Genomic DNA, 18,303 nt, shown 5'->3' on the forward strand with positions numbered 1-18,303 from the left:
GACCGAGAAATCCCGGAAAATGTAGGTAATGAAGACATCTGTGATACCATAAGATGGTACGTACGCGTCGGTAAGTATGCTTCCTTTTTTCCTACCGTCAAATAAGATATTTTATTGACAGTATTCACTGGACGAAATCAGCAGTTCTCCGAAGGGTTTGACGAATGAACAACCAGTTTGGAAATATTTGTGGTATTATACATTGTTTAAATTATTTTGTTTATTCAATCATCCGATCGCGGTGAGTCGGGAGCCAATGAGAAGCGTTTATCTTTGTCTACCTTCGCTGGACCATCCGTTCACCGCGATCAGAACATTCCATACGCATTCATAAATACACAATCACACTATATTTCTAAACTAAAGTTATGCAGGAATATCCTATAGATATTCGGCTCAAAAAAAAAAAAAACAACGAATAACAATCATAAGGTAGTACAAAATGTGAATCGTGTACGTTAACTCTAAATTGTTTGTGATTAGAAAAAAAAACAAATAAAACAAAAAAAAAACAACGAGAAATCTGACGAGTAATATCTAGAGTTGATACAGTCTGCTGATCGAGTAGGCACTTCGGTGAAGGTAAATTCGATGAATGTAATGACGATAATAACAATGACAATGATTACGGTGATAACGACGATGAACTGGAGAATAACCTAGCGGAAATTCATGGAAACTATCTAAAAATTATCAACGCGCGAACGACCAATAAACGATATACAATTAACGAGCACTGTTACTCATTTGCAAGCACACAACGGTGAAGTCGATCGATCGTCAATTCCATCGATTCCATCGCGATACTCGTGTCGAGATAATTTCGAATACCTCGAAAGATCCGCGTCAAGGATACCGGGGATCCGATTGGTACCTCGTCGGCGGATATTGGAGGTTATGGTGCGACAGTGACCTGCTTCTTCTGTAGTCTCTGTGGGCATTCGGAGCGATCGGATGATCCGTGGGGCGGTACAATTTGTCGTTGGAAGCCCTGAAGGGTCGGTCGAGGGTGGCGCCCGGATAATCCGGAGGCGGTGCCACGGCCAGAGGCATCGGTTGGACGGTCTTAGGAGTCTGAACGGACATTCTCCAGCCGTAATAACGCCGCTGAAGGTCGTTGTCTGGTTCGCTTAGTTTTTGCTGCTGCTGCTGTTGCTGCTGATGTTGCTGCTGCTGCTGGCGTCTCCGGCTCTGGGAGGATCCACTCTCGGTGGAATTGCTGTCCTCGCTGGTCCCGAGGCCGGGATCTCGTTCGTCGAAATTCGCCAGACTCGTCGCCGGGCTGCCGTTCGTTTGAACGGACTTTCGCGGACCGGGCGCGTAGAGAAGCGACGGATGCGGAATCACGTAGGCGCGATTCGATTTGGCGTTCGGATCGCGAGGGTCCGGCTTTTTATCCGATACCTCGAGTTCGTGCGACGAACACGAACCGGGACCGAATATGGAGAGGAGAACGGGCAGCAGGAATAGACCGTGCATAGCGCCGATGAATATAACGAGAAAAACCATCTTGAAGAATACCAAGAATATGTAAGTGTTCGCCAAAAGGAGAGCGCCCAGTCCGAGGATCGTCGATGCCGCACCTTGGACTATGGGGAGACCCAGACTGTAGAGGCATTCCTTGACGCGGTCGTTCGGGTGTTTCTTCTTGGAACTCATGTAAGCGTAGCAAATGTGCGCGGTGAAGTCGACGCTGAAACCTATGCACATTATCAAGTTTATCATCGATATACTGTCGAGGTTCACGTCCCACAACGCCATGTAACCGGCAACTCCGAGTTCTATCGACACGATGCAGAACGCCACCCACAAACAGCAGAGCACATTCGGTATGAAGATGAAGGAGATCAGCATCATGATCAGGGCGCCGAACACCATGCACTGTATGCTGGTAGGTCTGACGAGTTCGAATTGATCGAAGAATACGAAGTAAGGATGAAAAACGCTCGCGTTCAAGGGTGAATCGTGGCATATTTTTCGTAGCTCTTTGACCATCGCTTTTTCCTCGTTGGTGCCGCTTATGTTCACCGCTTGTATGAGGAATCTGCTGGCCAGTATCTTATCGCCGGTATCGTCGAACTTCACGTCGAGGGAGAACGGGTTGGAAGGAAATAGCCAAATGTCGTTGAGTACCTTGATGAAATCTGGTTCAGTTTCTATGGTGACGTTCAAATAATCCTGATTCCGAGTGACGTAACTCAGGAAACTGCGGATCCAACTCTCCGTGTAAATCGGTGTACTGATGTACGAAGAGGCTTCCAACGATCTCGTCAGGTTCTCGATCTGCTGCTGGATTATCGGATCGCTGTAGTTCTGCTCGCCGCTTATGATCACCTGAAACGAACGATGAAAACCATTTTTCAAATTCGCTCGTGGCTCCTCTATGGTCGAACGGAAGTCGAGATGGCGATCGCTGCGACGCCACGCGGCGATGCACGTAGTTTACCCAAATTTACCCATCGGATTACGCAACTTGTTGACTATTTTTTTTCATGGCTTCTAAACAATTCCGAATATCGGAGAAAGTTTTCACGTGACTTCGCGGTAGGATCGTTAATCGCCGGTTGGTTGTTTTTTTTTGCGATTCTCATCATCCCAACGCGACGCGGTGCGCGAAGGACCAACGCGAATTTCGAAATACCGCGCGGTCATTTCATGCTCGGATAACGACGATCCACGGCAATTGCCGTTGAAGATCTACTTCCTAACGAACACCGATCGACCGGAACGAACGGAACGGAATTCCGGGTGAATCCCCGATCACGTTAACGACAAGTGGAATCTCGGGAGATGTTATCGATGGACAATTGAAACTGACCTGAATCCTGTACGGGAATTCCCTGAAGTAGAAGTCCTCCTTGTCGTAAAAGGCTACGGAGTAAGAATCTTCCTTGGACAATTTGCGCCTGTCCAGTCCTTCCTTGAGAGTTGTGAGACCGTAGAGTGCGCCGCCCAAGTAAAGTCCGAATATCACGATGACCAAGGCCTTGACGAGAGGGAGGTTCAAGGCCACCGCCAAACAGTCTCGGAACCACACCATGCACCCGTGCTCCGGATTGTCCAGAGGATTGTCGGGATCGGCTGGGTCAACTCCTCCCGTGCAGAATACTCGGTACATCCATGAACGGTGGCCTGAAAAATCACCGTCAGAGATATCCGAAAAATGATAAAAAAAAAAACGTCGCCAACTTCGGATTTTGAAAATACTGATCGTGATTGAAATGCGTGACTCGGAAGGATACCGATGTTAAATATCTTCCGGATATGCTCGTTGAACGTGACGTATGTCTATGTTCTTTTTCGTTATTCGTACGAAATTTTGACAGATTCTGGTTTGATCTCATAATTGCAAACTGACTCTCGTTCGAATAGCGATTTGGATTATGAGTCAAACGATAAATTAACGATGCTCGAGTTTGGTTCGACCATAACCTTCGTGCGTGACGATCAACAGCATGAACTCGAGATCGATATCACGAAGAGCATGATATTCGGTCTGGAACGCATGAGACGCGGTAATGGGAATGATATCTAAAAAAAACTTGCATGAATCAAAAAGAGAAAAAAAAGAAGTTTCCGGCCGGTTTTTGCGTTTCGTGTGATAAAATGGGAAAGTCCTTAACCGTGTAGATCGTTATCCGGCTAAACACATGGTTTCTCCGATAAAGAGTAGGCGGACAACGGATTTTCAAATTATTTCCACCGAAACGATATCAAAGTCTAATTGGATAAATGGGTAATTAAGTAAGTAACGCCTTTGTATAACGACGATCCGCCGGGATTCATCCGACCCAACCCGAATCTCGAGTAGCGATTTTCCGTTCTTTGACCAATTTCATGCGCCGCGACGCGGACTTCGATGGGAAAATTGAGCATGAAATTTTTCATTCACAACGCGTCCCTTGCGCCGTATCGTTCGTTTTGTTTTCTTCGACATCTCCGAGCACAATCGCGATGCGATCTAAAGAATTTGATGAGCAGTGCGTCATGATTCGGTCTAACGGGCATCGGACGGACTCGTACCCAAAGTCTTTGTTTGCCCTGTCGCATTGTGTCATTTATTTTTCACGCTTTCGTTTACTCGCGTCATTCTCATTTTGTTGATACGGTGCGTAAACGGTGACTAACGACTTGCGGCTTTTCTCTCCAAACATTTTCCCCATGGATATTCTCTCATGGTGTCCCGACTCTTAGCCACCGTGTGAGTCGTTCGTTATTTGTAGTCGATTATTGCCACATCTGACGCATTTACCGATGACATTGACCTCTCCTTAGTTAGTTCTATGTACGTGACTGTAATTTACCGATTAATTGACGCCACGGATTATACCCCAGACTTCTTTGTTACGCGATCGCACCGCAAGTTCGTAATTACTCATCGGATTTTATTACCCGTCGACACCTAACGTCGTACGGAGAAATAAATTTCGGTACAACGAAGTGTTCTCCGGTAAACGAAAAAAGGAGCGACATTATTCGAGGCTTCGGGAATCCTAACCTAACCCGGGCCTTTTTCGTTCGCGGAAATGAAAATTACATTCGTATTATAGCGGTGTCAGTTTTTTGTTTGAATTTATTTCATTGTTTCAAAGCGTGTCCACGAAAGTCGTTGATTATTCGGACGGAGTAGGGGATGATAATTCGAGAAAGTCTTAATTTATTTAGATTAAAATTCGGGCAATAGGAATCGTCGTAATAACGAATTACCGCGGCAATCGGCGACTACCGTGTACCCACCGTACTGACGTAAGGTATGCAGTGGAGAAAGTTATAATTTCGTTGCGTAATTATATAATATGAATTTTACAACATTCGACCTGCCATTACAGCTGTATTACAATCGAACACTCGAGTACACGCTACTAACCTAACCCGTATCTGCATTAATAAACATCGCGCGTCGTCTGTCTTATGAAAACGGAAGCTAAAAAAAGGAATCCCGATTTCGTTGGCTATCCTTCGGACTCGTTCCCGAACCTTCGCGACTTTTCCATCCGTCATTTTTTTTCACCTCGTCGCGATGCGAACGGTCGACGAAAAGCCGACGAAGATTTACCAGAATCTCTGAACTCGTTCAGCGGGACGTTTCCAAGAAAATTCGGAACGGAGAACGAGGTGATTCCCGTCCAGAGGTGCGCGCGAATAGCGCGATCGGGTAACATCGATAAGGAAATATGAAAAAATTCTAGGTTAGTTGGCATGACCGGTGAGTCGCGAGCGGCGAAAGCGAGTTGAGCAACTACCAGCCGTGGAAACTAATGACAATTTGAATTCGATGCGTGGTACGGGTGTAACAAGAGCGTTTCTTTCATCGTCAAGATGTTACCTACCGTTACCGTCGACCGAGCGAATGATCGAGCGCTCGTCCGCTACGACGGAACGGAAATCGTCGTTCGTTTGTTTCTTTTTTTTCTTTTTCTTTTTTTTTTACGTCATCCGCGGACGACGAGGAGTAGTGTGCATTGTACCGGCGTCGTCGTTTGATACTCGAGACGCGTTTCACGTACCAATTTGTATTCCTAAAACGTTGAAACGGCCCTGCTCCGTTTCTGCCTCGACAAAACTGTTCGCGTACAGATACGAAACGGACTTTTCGTTAGCGCGCTTATCGCCAACCTTGATCCAATTGACCGATGACGCAACCCGACGAACTCGGTGTCGGATGATCGGAACGCCGAGCGCCGCACGTAACCTCAAAATTGCGGGAAATCGAGATGGAAGGAAAACGGTTTCGTCGAACTCACCTGATTTCGAGAGGGGTTCGACCTTGCAGCACACGACGCTGTGGAGATTCTTCTGTTCGCAGTAACCGCTTATGGCGACGCACCCGCTGAAGAACGTCAAATGGAACAGGAAGGTAAAGATGACCGCGAAGCCTGTGTCGGAAAAATTGCAAATAAGTCAAACTGCGCACTGAGGTTTGTCGACGCATTTCGTCGAAACCAACGAAAAAACGTTGGAGATCGGCTTCGGCTTCCTCGATACTCACCGGAATAGATGCAGAATATCTGCACCGAGGGGAACGGCGACATTATACCGATGAAAAATGATATCATGTCCGTCAGAGATGTGATCGTTATCGAGACCGCCGCTTCGCTGAGAGTTTCGGCCATCCGTTCGGGAACCGGTGCCAAAATGTTGGATCTCCTCCAAGCTGCCAGGACGACGAAAGTGTCGTCGATTCCGATCCCTGGGGAACAAATCGACCCCGTGAATCCCGAATGTTCGAATCCCAATCAGCAACGAAACGAGGAATTTTCATGGTTTATTTTTAACCTATATATTTTCCGATCCAAAATCCGATCGACGAGGACGTTCCGTTCGGTCGACGATCGAATTTTCTAAACAGAGTGCAACTTGGATTCAAACTTTCACGCGACTAATTCGAACCACACACGTAAATCGCTGACGACTGTTAAGCTATCTACTTGGAAGCGGATGAGATGCGGTCGTTAATTACCGTCCATATTCTTAAATATCGCCGCATAATGAATGGCCATAACTTTACCGATACTCAGTAGCCAGCTGCCGTGTGACTTTCTAGTCAACGAGACTCTGGCAACTCCGCCTCACTATGAATAGAAAAAAGAGAAAAAAAAAAAAAGGAAAAATTTCCGTTTACTTCGAATCGCTTGACGATTTTCGACCGGATTTACTTGGCGCGGAAGTGTACCGACATTTCCCGACCGATGTACGCCCTTGACGAGGGTGTACTCTCGGGTTCCGATTTCCAGGAATCGAATGAACAACGACGACGACGTCGTCGTCGCAGCGATTCGAACCAGATGTACGTACACAATACTTTTGTGCGAGTAATTTCAGTCGTTCTGTTCTAGGCTGTTACTCAACCGTGGAGAGTAAGAGTTTCACTATTCCCCCCCAAGATATTAACTCAGAATCGCGTGCACGCCGATGAATAATGGCATAGCGTACGGCGCAAATGCGAGGGCAGGGGGTGGGTACTTTTTTCCTAGTCTTCGGTATCCACCTTAGACGGTTCGACCGTCAGTTGTCAAAGCTCGCAATGTCCTCGTAGTCGGCGATCGCGTAAACGCTGCGGAATGAATGCGTCGTTGCGGCACAACACACGTAACGCATGTGTACCGATCGCCCGTCGCGAACAGCCTTGGCTGAATCGCGGGGCGGTTTCGAATCGGTTCCTAACCGGCCAGCGGGAGTAGAGCCGGCTAGGCGATCGCCAATTGTCATTCGGAGCCAGACTCTCGACAACCGCACCGACCGAAATACGACGTCACGAATACGCTTAACCCGCATCGAAACTGATCGTCATTCGAAGGAGACCGCCGCGTCCAGTAGCGAGAGATCCCGGGCTTCGGGTTCTCGCTTTCCATTTTACTCGCAACGCGCCGGATCGGCGACTTCGGACTGCCTGCCTGCCTGCCTGCCGCCCGGTCGTCGCTATTTGCGTAACGTCCACGACAAAACGAATGGAATCGTTTTCATAATTACCGATCATGAGGAATGGCGCTGCCAAGTTGATACCGATGAACTCGATGCCGAGGTACATGCAGAGTCCGAACGCCGCTACGGTCGCCATAGCTGCCGATATGTTTCCCAACAGTCCGAGCCAAGGTTTGCTTCTCACCCAGTCGGACATCATGCACGTAACCACGGAGAACAGGGCCATTATCGCGAATGTGCTAGAGAAGTAAGGGACCACCGTTCGAGTGTTAGCCTCCAGCTCCAGCTCGAGGGTTCGCGAGGCGAACCGAGCCGTGCTTATGTGCTTGAAGACCCCGTCTTCCTCGGCTTTGCCGATCACGTCCAGAAATGCCTCCTCCCACAGGGCGCCGCTGGAATTCAAATCGTTGCTGAAAATCTGACGGATAACGAGATTCGGTGGAACGTGTCCTCCACTGTTTCCAGGGTGGATGATGGAATCCGACGGACCTCGCCGAGGGTTCGGCAAAAGCGGGAAATCGCATCTCCGGTTGGACGCGAAGACGCTGAGTCCGACGTATTCGGAGGGGAGAGAGAAAGAGAAAGAGAGGAACGGAATCTGGTCAACGAGCGTCACTTACATGGCATCCTGGCGTTTGCTGTCGGCGGCCACGAAGTAAGCGAGTTGAACGGAGGGTACCGTTTCTATGGTGGAATCGTCGTTGATCACGCTGCCTCCGAAGTAAACCGGGAACGCGTGGGCGTCCCAAGTTACCGGATTGAACATCACCGGAAACGTCAGGTTCAACTCTCGGCTCTCCACTTCGCTGCAAAATTGGACACGACGTAACGACACTGGGATTACCTTTGGTTTTTTTTTTTTGTTTTTTTTCTTTCTCTGTGCGCCAAGTCGCGATACTTCCGGTGCGATAAAAATGGACCTTTTTTTTCTCACCGAGCCTCTCAGGGCGGAAATTGACTCGGGCAAACACCGGAAGATTACGACATCTCGCGGAGGTTCGTTTGTCCGAAAAAATACTCACTCGATAACGTGGTGAAGGTTCAGTATATCGTTGATGAAACACTGGTCCAACCATCGGGCGCAAATTTGCTCGTAAGCGAACCTTTCACCTTCGTACTCCAACGTGGCGTTTCTTATCATACCGTCGAGCAGCAATAGTTCCTTCCATATGACCGCGCGCAACATGTTCCCGTCGCCGTCCTTCGGGACGACGATCACGTGGCCGAAACGTCCTGGAAAAAGGAAGCGGGAAAATAATGCCACGAAGTTCCAGGAGCTTTCTTTTTCGGGATCATCGGATGGACGACCTTTCGCCCGACCTCGTCTCGTTACCTGGTCGTGTTATGCGGCCTACGTTGAATCTGCTCGTGTAATTGACCTTGAAGAAGCTCTCGACGATGACACGCTCGTGTTTACCGGGTCCGTTTATCGGCGAGAACAGATACTCCGGGTCGATTTGGTACTGAATTTGTTGATAACCGGTTATGCATATGCAGGCCAACAGCACCGGGATTATAACGAAGTAGCCAGGATGACGGCCGACTATCAATCCGATGCGGTGAAACGCACGGTTCAGGAAATCGTCCACGCAGGTGAGACCGCAAGTCATCTGGAAAATGGAAAAACAATCGAAACGTCTCCGATTACCAGGTGGGACGTCGAACGCGATGCGAAAAAGCGAACATCGATCCGACGATCGAAGAAAAAAAAAATGAGCGCGATGATTCGGGAAATCCGGAAGGGCGATTTCGATACGGCGAAGCGGACGATTATTTTTTTTTACTCGGATTCGAGTCTTCGGGTACGAAGGAAAAAAATTCCGGTTCATTCATAACGGTTTACCGGGGCGGAGAGAGGAGGTTCGAGACGTTTGCGACAAGGGCGTAACGTAACCTTGGCCTTCTTTGCTCGAAGAGACTTTACTTATTTCCAACGTACGTTTAATCCGAGTTACATGGATAACCCCCCGCTCGCGTAAATTGATGTTATCTCGCGAGCGAGGTGTGCGCATCTGAAGACATGCATTAAGCCCGGATCTGAGAACCTCCGGGCTCGTGACCGTCAAACGATATCTCATCCGTTTTAATGATAAACGTCACATAATCGCGTTTCAAGGGCTCAGGAATCACGTAGGCAAGCCGCTCTCGTTTGTTCCCGTAATTACGAAACGAATCGATCGTTCTTAGAACGACAAATTAACGCTTCTGACACCGGAGTGGGGAATTATTATTCGTTACAAAACTACAACGCGAACAATAGATTTCGATCGCGCGGGGGTCGGCCGACGTTTCAACGCGACATGTATTAAAATTTAGGACACGTTGACTGTTTTTTTTTTTATTCCTTCTTTTTTTTTTTTCTTCTTCTCTCTCTCTCTCTCTCTCTTCGCGCCTCCGCACCTCCGCGTAGTTCAGGTGCGAACCCCACGGACACCCATGGCATGAGGATACCCACCTATATAACTATGCAAATATGTATAAATTATTGAATAATAATTTACACCTGGGCGTGTAGGTAATACGTTATGAATCGCTGCCTAATATCGAAAGCCGACAACTCGAATAATGCGATTATCAATTTCGCATTCATACTTCCCGCTGAGAACCAGACGGTCGTAACCTACGAAAATGATGAGAATCTAGTCGCCGGCAATTTTTTTTCTCTCAGAAATTTCTTTTCACGAATCCGTTTTCTCCGACGATTAAGGTGTCCCGAAATTAGTCGTCGACTGTTTTTCACGTCATTTTTTCCGTTCGTTCGTTCGTTCTTTCTCTTTCGTTTTTTTCCACGCTATATACACGCGATGACATTAGCCACAGTCACGTCGTTTTTCGGGTCTAATGACGGAACGGAAAACGAGAATTACCTACCTTCTAAAATACAATTCACTCGGATATAATGTCGCAAAATTTTACTATTTGGGTACAATTTTTCTCTCTCTATATTTAAAAAAAAAGAAAAAAAAAGTATGCATTATGTAATTTTTCACGAGCATTATATCTGTAAAAAAATTATATCTGTCATTAGAAGCGTATGGACAATGATGTTATTACACCAAATCTATCGTGCAATGTTATATCCGGTATCCAGGATCTAGATAACGATGATTATAATTGTTAACATTATCGTCGTGTGATCGCACCCGATTGTAAGTAGCGTGTGATTTCCCGTGAGCCATACCCCGTCCCCTTTTTCGACGAATTTTTTTTTATCGGTTCATAACAACGTGCATCCAGTATCGGAATGGACGTAACCGCGACAAATGTTCATGACAATTACGATTGACTCGCGGGAAAAAAAAGAAAAAAAAAAAAACTCGAAAATTATCGTAATATTTTTTTAATTAACACGTGAGATGGTTATCGAGTACATGGATCCTTTTTTTATTTTTTCGTTCATTTTTTTATCTTTTTATTTTTTTACTCCATCGTCGACGTCACGAATTGTAAAAGCAGCTAATCTGCACCCAGTGTACGCAAAGTTTTATGGCACTACGCAGAGACGCACGGTCAATACTTGGTAAAATTTGCCACACTCACACCAGTGAAAATGTTGAATGGAATCAAGTCGCCCATTACAATTATATTCGAATAGCCGCTTTACAGTCGTCGGCAGTAGACGAGAGAACCGTGGGTGCGGTGTGAAGATGGGACATCAATGACGATGTAAATCAATCACGAGGTCGTGATGAGAAAAAAAATAATTATCCATCCCCTATGTTCATTTTGAATTTGGAGATGAAAATTGATTGCGGTGGATAAAAATTATCATCTAATTATTTGTATTCATTGCTGATGACTTTTATATGCAAAAAAAAAAGACTGAATCTGTCTTTTTATTTTCCGGTTTCGGGTTCGTTTTATGACATGCAGAATATACATAAAGTGATACGACTTTAGATAACATCCCGTTAAGAAATTTTGCATTAAACAACGACACGATGAATATCAATTTGAAATGATTGAATTGAAAAAATATTCTGACAATTATTTTCTGGATCAAATCCACATCCAAAAAGGATGGTTTTTTCTTTATCTGATATTGAGTTTTTTTTTTTCAAATCAAATTGACGATGAAATTATAATTGAAATAGAAATGAATAAAATTATGTTCGATGATTTTGAAATTTAATTTACAGTGTGGAATAAATAGAACACATTTGTAATTGCGAAGTTTTACCGCAGTTGGTCTGTTATTAAAATGAAGAAAAAAAAAAAAAATGGCAAGAATCATTCATTATGTCTCAACAACGGTGGGCAACCGGTTCGAATTTCGGAACAAACTTTGTTCGATTGGGAAGTAACGAAAAAATATTAGAGAATCGAAAAAATGACCTTCACGCGATTTCACCCGATCGAAAATTGCCGCAATAATATTTTAGACACGCGGCGAGCGATTAATTAAATTCGCACGAGCAGTTATCAGGTATAACATACGGTATGAAAATCTGAACGATTTTTTAATCAGATCTGCGGTATCCAAAAGAAAAAAAAATCAAATTCTCAAAAGAAACGAACAATCAGCTACTAATTGTAAAGGATGAAACTATTTCGTTGGTTAAGCCCTTGTGGTATTCAATCCTCGACACGCGTAATATTATAATACCGAGCATTCGTAGTTGGATGAACAAATTTTCAGACCCTAGCGCGCTGGGCAATTCGACCCACGCGCAATCTGAACTGAATCTCATGTGGAACATAATAGGGTTCACTGAGGTCAATCGTTTGGACGACTATAATATTATAATGGATAAAAATTATGTTGCACTCCTCGAGCGTTATCAAGCTGCCAACAATTTGAGTTGTTGTTAATCCCGCAGACGCTACTTTGATGCTGCAGTTTATTTATATTACAATCTTGCTCCGCTATAATTTGTCTTTGTCGCAGTCGCCGCGTGTTACACGTTACACACGAATATTACCTTGGGAGGAAGTGCCACTGATAATGCCCCACGTCGTACGAACGACGACAAATTGTTTGATTTTTATCATTCTATTTTTTTCTTTTCTTTGATCCTTGAAAAATAAAGTAAAGAAAATCCAATACGTTTCTGTACCCAGAAATGACGAGCATAACCATTTTTTACTTTTTTCTTCTAACCTCTCTGAAGTACGCATTTTTTGTCACATGTATATTTTGCATGAGGATCTTCTGTCCGAAGCTATCTCGTCCTAAGGATATTTTGTCGGAAGATACTTTGTCGATGGGGCAATTTGTCTAACAATAAGGATATTTTGTTCAGGGGATATTTTATCTAAGGATGTTTTGTCTGAGGATCTTTCAGCTAAAAATATTTTGTCCTGAGGATATTTTGTATCGGAGATATTTTGTTTCAGGAACCTTCATCCGAAGATTTTTTGTCTTCAGCATAATTTGTCCAGGAATGTTTTGTCTGAGGATTTTTTGGCTGAGGATATTTTGTACTAAGGATATTTTGTATCGGAGATATTTTGTCTCAGGTACCTTCATCCGAAGATATTTTGTCTTCAGCATATTTTGTCCAAGGAAGTTTTGTCTAAGGATCTTTTGGCTGAAGATATTTTGTTTCAAGGATATTTTGTATCGGAGATATTTTGTCTCGAGGATATTTAATGTATGAGATATTTTGTCCTGAGGATATTTTGTTTCCAGAATATTACGTCTCAGGATCTTTTGTCGGAAGATATTTCATCCAAGGATATTTTGTCTCAAGAATACTTCATTTATTTTGCCTATTTTGTCCAAGGATCGAACCTCGTGTCGCGATAAAGAAAGCGTTATCTTAGGTATAATAGCGCAGCCCGTTCAACGCGAACGTCCTTGTTCAAAGTACGGTTTCAACGCTTAATATAAAAGGCAAGTAAAAAAAACTAAAAACAAATGAATAAATAGATAAAATACCGTCGCAAGAAATTCATACGTATAATTTATCAGAGACTAGATAATTATATTCAATATCTAGCTGCCCGGAGGTATCGATCTACTTACTTAGATTTATTTTACCGTATTATACGCCATTAACGTTATAATATAAACGGCCTGTAAACAAAAAAAAAAGAGAAAAGATTCTGAAAAAACCGTCGTACGTACAATCATTCGATTTTCATTTTTCCTACACATTCAAGGCTCGCATTCCTTTGTATTTGTTTTTTTGTTCCATTCAATTGACAAGGGTGATTGCGGAAAAACTAATCGTTATCCGTAACTTGCAATTAGTTACCGGCAGAAAAACGAATTGGAAAAATCTCAGAATCAGGAGTGACGGTAAAAAGCAAAAATTTCGAACCAGAAAATTTTCACATTCCGTCGACTTCGAATCTTTTTACAAATTTTTTCGAACACACGGTAGACATTTATGTGTATCCGAGTTATGTAGGTAAGATCTCTTTTTTGGCCCTGCGGTAAACGTGCGTGTATAGATGTGTATACGTATATAAAATTTGTAGATACCTGCGCCCTTTACCTGCTGCTGCGGTCCCTTTTACTTTTTTCTTTCTTTAGCGGCTCCACCCTTGCAGCAGGTTACTTTACTTTACTATTTCTACGCCTAGATTCTACTTTTATAATAATGTGTATATACCTGCAGTAAAACCCCTGCCGCAACTGGTCCTACAACTTTTCTATAAGAGCGTTCGGAAATAACTGCGTGGATAAAAAACGATCTTTTTGCTCTTCGTTTATCGGTGCTTTTTTTTTTGTCCCATAAAAATAAAAATTCTTTCAAAATGTCTCACGGTTCTTTACCCTCATTGTACGGAATTTGTATCCAAATAAGAGCGCTGCGAGGATCCTGCGGAACCGCAATGCGTGCGAAAAAAGAAATGCAAGAAAAAAAGATTCAAAATAATTTCATTCGTTTCGAAGTTAATTTGGATTTCGATTAGTTTTTCTCTGTTTTCATTCGTTGAAACGACGATTGATCGAATTATGGATTTTGGTAAAATCATTTCTTCAAATAATATAGATGTTTGTGAATTATGCGTGTCGTAAAAATTATTAATTGTTTTATTAGCGTATCATACACACAGAGTTCGACTCTCCCGCAAATTTATATACCTGTGCACATACATTTTCGTATATACCTACTTATATGTACGCATCTATCCAACCGGGATCTACACGATATATATTATAAATACATATATATATATATATGTATAACAACCAGCTTTCTAAACGGGAACTTCAGTGACCGCCGATCACATCGAGAGTTGATCAGACGAAGTAACTGCAGATATCATTTTTATACATATGTATGTATATGCTATATATTTACTCGGATTCATTTATGTGAATATAAAATCGAATAGAAATGGGGTCCATATATTTTACGCACCCTTGTTGGGACTGTCCAAATTTTTATCAACAATTTATTCCCTTAAATAGTCAACGTTCTGGTTTGATTTTTTTTTTTTTTCTGCTTCAGTCCCGAAATTCGTTCGATCATTTTCGATCTTCATTCGCGAAGAGGTGTACCTATATAGAAATTCGTGTTCGTTAATTGTACGAAATATTAACGGTAAGTAACCGTTACTGCATACACAGTGGCGATATAATTCAATATATGTATACGGACATAATTGCAACCGGCGTATATTAATTGGTAGACATATTTTTTTTTTTTTTTTTCTTTCGCTTTTACGCTATCCGGAGAGATTTATGAATAATTCTCGATAAGGTAATTTGTAATGTTCTTCGATTTGACGCGTGAAAAAATGAGAAATTTTTTTTTTTTTTTTTCAATACACCCAGATGGCAAGTAATATATTCTATTTTTAGTCTTTGGAGATGAATTTAAATTTCATACGAGTTTTTTTTTACTCTGTACTTTTGAAATATTTTTTTTTTCATTTTTTCACGGCAACTTTTACTAACTTTCGATTCCCGGTGAGAGGACATCAGAATTTTGATGTATTTATCATTTATTTGTTACCGTTTTTGCTTTATCCGTTTTTTTTTTTTTTTTTTTTTTTTTGCTTCCGTTATTGCCCTACGTCTGCGAGGATTTTAAATATGGTTGTGATGCGGATGAGATGAGTCGGAAGAAGTTTACGTGATATTTAAATTAGAGAAAACTTCTCAAATAAGCTAGTTACGTATGCATGTCAATATACATAGGTATGCGTACGAGCGCAGATCGCAAAAATATATAAATATGCAGATTAAATTATATGAAAAAAAAAAAAAAAAACGTCCAAATTTCAAAGCATACACAGCACGATATGGAGCCTTACCTTGTACTAATTTTGATTCGGTAAATTTCTTCTCAAAGTTATTGATCTGATCTGGATTGTTTTTTTTTTTTTATTATTATATTTTTTTTATCGTGATGATTGCAATTCCCGTCGGCACAAGAACAGGTAACTTTCTACACGGATTGAGAATAATTATCAGAACGAGAGAGAAAGAGGTGTTTTTTTTTCAAAATTTTTTCAACATTTCCCGTAAGTGAATATAAAAAAATCAACATCACGCACACACACTGTTTGCCCGTAAAAATTATGACCACGTTTTGATTTTTTCAAAAATATTTTACAAAAAAATTTATTCCAACTTCTCTTCTCTTTAAATCGCTTGATTCAGCGTCACCTATCCGTCTTTGAATAACACATATTTCAAAATTACTTTTTGTCGATTAATCGATCAATTAATTAATCAAAAGTAATTTGGTTAAAATTAAATACCGAAGTTTTCCCACATCACTTTTTTCATTATTTCATTGAGTTACTCACAGAAACAAAACAAAAATGATGAAAAAAAAAATTGTTGAAAAAATTTATTATCGCCACAATTATTATTGTTACCGGATTTCACTTGGGCTTTGAACTTCACTTGTTCGGATAAAATTTAACGACGATAGAAAAAATAATTTTGTAAACCAAGTAAAAGGGAAAAAAAAAATGGAAAATCGGTAGGAGCTCTGCCGTTGGTAGTTGGTGGTCGAAGTTTAGCCGCGTACTGAGAGTTATGTTATTCGTGTGAGTGCTCGGAACTCCGCCGTCGTAGTGACCTAGCTAACAACGAACCTGCCGTCAGAAACTCTCTTTGCCGTTGATGTAAAGTCAAAGAAAATTTACTATATACTGGTCCGCAGACCGTGTCGCTGCCGCAGACATAACACGCGTGACGCGCCGCAGGGCGGAATGTTCGGAAGAAAAAAAAAAAAAAAAAAAAAGGAAGAATTTGAGAGAGGGAATCATCGGAGAGGGAAAGAGGGAATATCCACACTCCGGGCGGGCGAGAGAAGGACGAGAGAGATGAACTCTGACCAAAAATGAAAACCAAAAATGGAGGGGGAAGGGATCCGAATTCGACGGGGTGAAGGAAAAAAAAATTCACCGTTTGGAAATTATTCGGAAACTGCAAAAGGAAAAGAGGATGAGGTATCAAAAACGGATGGCAGAAAAAAAATATTTACCCGGGTCAGGATTCATTTTACGAATCCACCCGGAATGACCTCGTCTCCGGGGTCGAGCAAACTATAGCAATATTTTTTTCGATTTTTCTTGAGTTGATCGACTCTTTTTTATCTCGAAAGAAAGTTGCGTCTCTCCTTGCAGTATGGTGCCCCAAAATCTTATTTTTCGATCAATGAATCCGCCGAGCAGTTTTGGGTTGAAGAATTTTGATTTTTTCGTGGACGGAAAGAGGGTTACGCGAACTTTTGAAAATCAACAATGTCGATTGGAACGATCAGATCGAAAAGCAGCGCGAAATTGATACGCGAGCAGAAGTAAGAGAAAAAAAAAAAAAGGAGGAGGGGGCTGGAGGGGGCAAGGAACTGCGGTTTGTACCGTTAGATAGGAAGCACCTGAATCCGGGCAATCGTCCTACGTTAATGTGAGGCGTTTTAAACTGACCCACTTAAACGCGAATACCGAGTGACCGTAACGTCCTTCTTCTTCTTCTTCTTCTTCCTCTTTTTATCTGTTTTTTATCTCATTTTTTTAATTTTTCTCCTTACCCCCCCGCTCTCCGGTACCGGCTAAACAAGTTCTCGAATTCTCTCTCCCTGTCAACCGACAATTAACTTGTCGCGATTAAAATACCGCGCGTTTAACCACCTCGCGGATTCGTTTATCATCGTCAATTCGATTTCATGGCGGTCCTCTACTAGAAAAAAAAGGCATTCTATTCAAAAAAACAACGACGAAATGGCGATGACTACATTGTTCCAATAACAGACAAATCGTTTCAATCTGCAGATTCGGATTCCTGAACTCAAAATACGTAAGAATCCGTAAAAAAAAAAATTATATATCTGTTTGCGGCCACAAAATCGAGAAAAAATTAAACTAACGCCACAATGGGATTCGGGGCACGCCTGCAATGGTGGTCATAATATAATTCATCCTGACTCAGATTCACTTAATTATTTTGGTATTTTTTTTTTTTGTTGAATCTTTTAAGTTTCTAGAAGTTTTTTTCATAAGCAAAATTTATGATTCCAACAAATTGTTTTCTCCAATCATTATTTTCCGTGTCCCTAAGTACGGTCTCCACAGAATTTTAGTGGATATTTGAAAAATATTATTTCCCATTTTCTTCAAAAATGCATAGGAATTTTCCGTCGATTAAATCGAGTCAATTGTGCAGCAACAGGTGAACATTCGGGTAAAAATATATGCGAACACCTTGTTATTACAACGTCAGGTTGGCTTGGCTTGAATTAAAGGGGATTAGAAGAAGGGTTGAAAAGTCTTTTATTCGGTTACGGTACAACACAGCTTTTAATTATCCTGCGGCAGGTAAAATTTCGCCCAAGCGGCGGTTTCCAGGAAGGAAAAGCGTAAGGGCTGGATTATGAGGGAAAGAAAGAGAAGGAGAGGAAAAAAAAATGTTTAGGGTTGAGAGTAAATTATAACGAGATTGCAGCTCGACCCCTTTTTTCCTTTGACCTG

General features: G+C 42.4%; 1 protein-coding gene across 1 annotated transcript; it reads right to left on the reverse strand.

Moving 5' to 3' along the window:
* Positions 1-198: 198 nt before the first annotated feature.
* Positions 199-16,466, reverse strand: LOC105684343 (patched domain-containing protein 3). Its single transcript, XM_012397627.3, has 9 exons — positions 15,637-16,466; positions 8,756-9,032; positions 8,445-8,655; positions 8,043-8,228; positions 7,471-7,814; positions 5,990-6,190; positions 5,745-5,876; positions 2,819-3,132; positions 199-2,334 (listed from the first exon to the last, which is right to left on the reverse strand). The coding sequence occupies exons 2-9, from the start codon at positions 9,030-9,032 to the stop codon at positions 847-849; spliced, it is 3,153 nt and encodes a 1,050-aa protein (XP_012253050.2). The 5' UTR covers positions 15,637-16,466; the 3' UTR covers positions 199-846.
* Between the last annotated feature and the right edge of the window lie 1,837 nt (positions 16,467-18,303).

This window comes from Athalia rosae, chromosome 5 (genome assembly GCF_917208135.1).
Source record: "Athalia rosae chromosome 5, iyAthRosa1.1, whole genome shotgun sequence".
In the NCBI taxonomy this organism is placed as follows: domain Eukaryota; kingdom Metazoa; phylum Arthropoda; class Insecta; order Hymenoptera; family Athaliidae; genus Athalia; species Athalia rosae.

Excerpts from the sequence above, each read along its gene's own strand:
- LOC105684343 (XM_012397627.3), bottom strand. The coding sequence starts at position 9,032 with ATGACTTGCGGTCTCACCTGCGTGGACGATTTCCTGAACCGTGCGTTT. Across the intron at positions 8,656-8,755 it reads AGGCCGCATAACACGACCAG|GACGTTTCGGCCACGTGATC; the intron begins GTAACGAGACGA and ends TCCTTTTTCCAG. Across the intron at positions 7,815-8,042 it reads AGCAAACGCCAGGATGCCAT|CGGCGCCCTGTGGGAGGAGG; the intron begins GTAAGTGACGCT and ends TTTGAATTCCAG.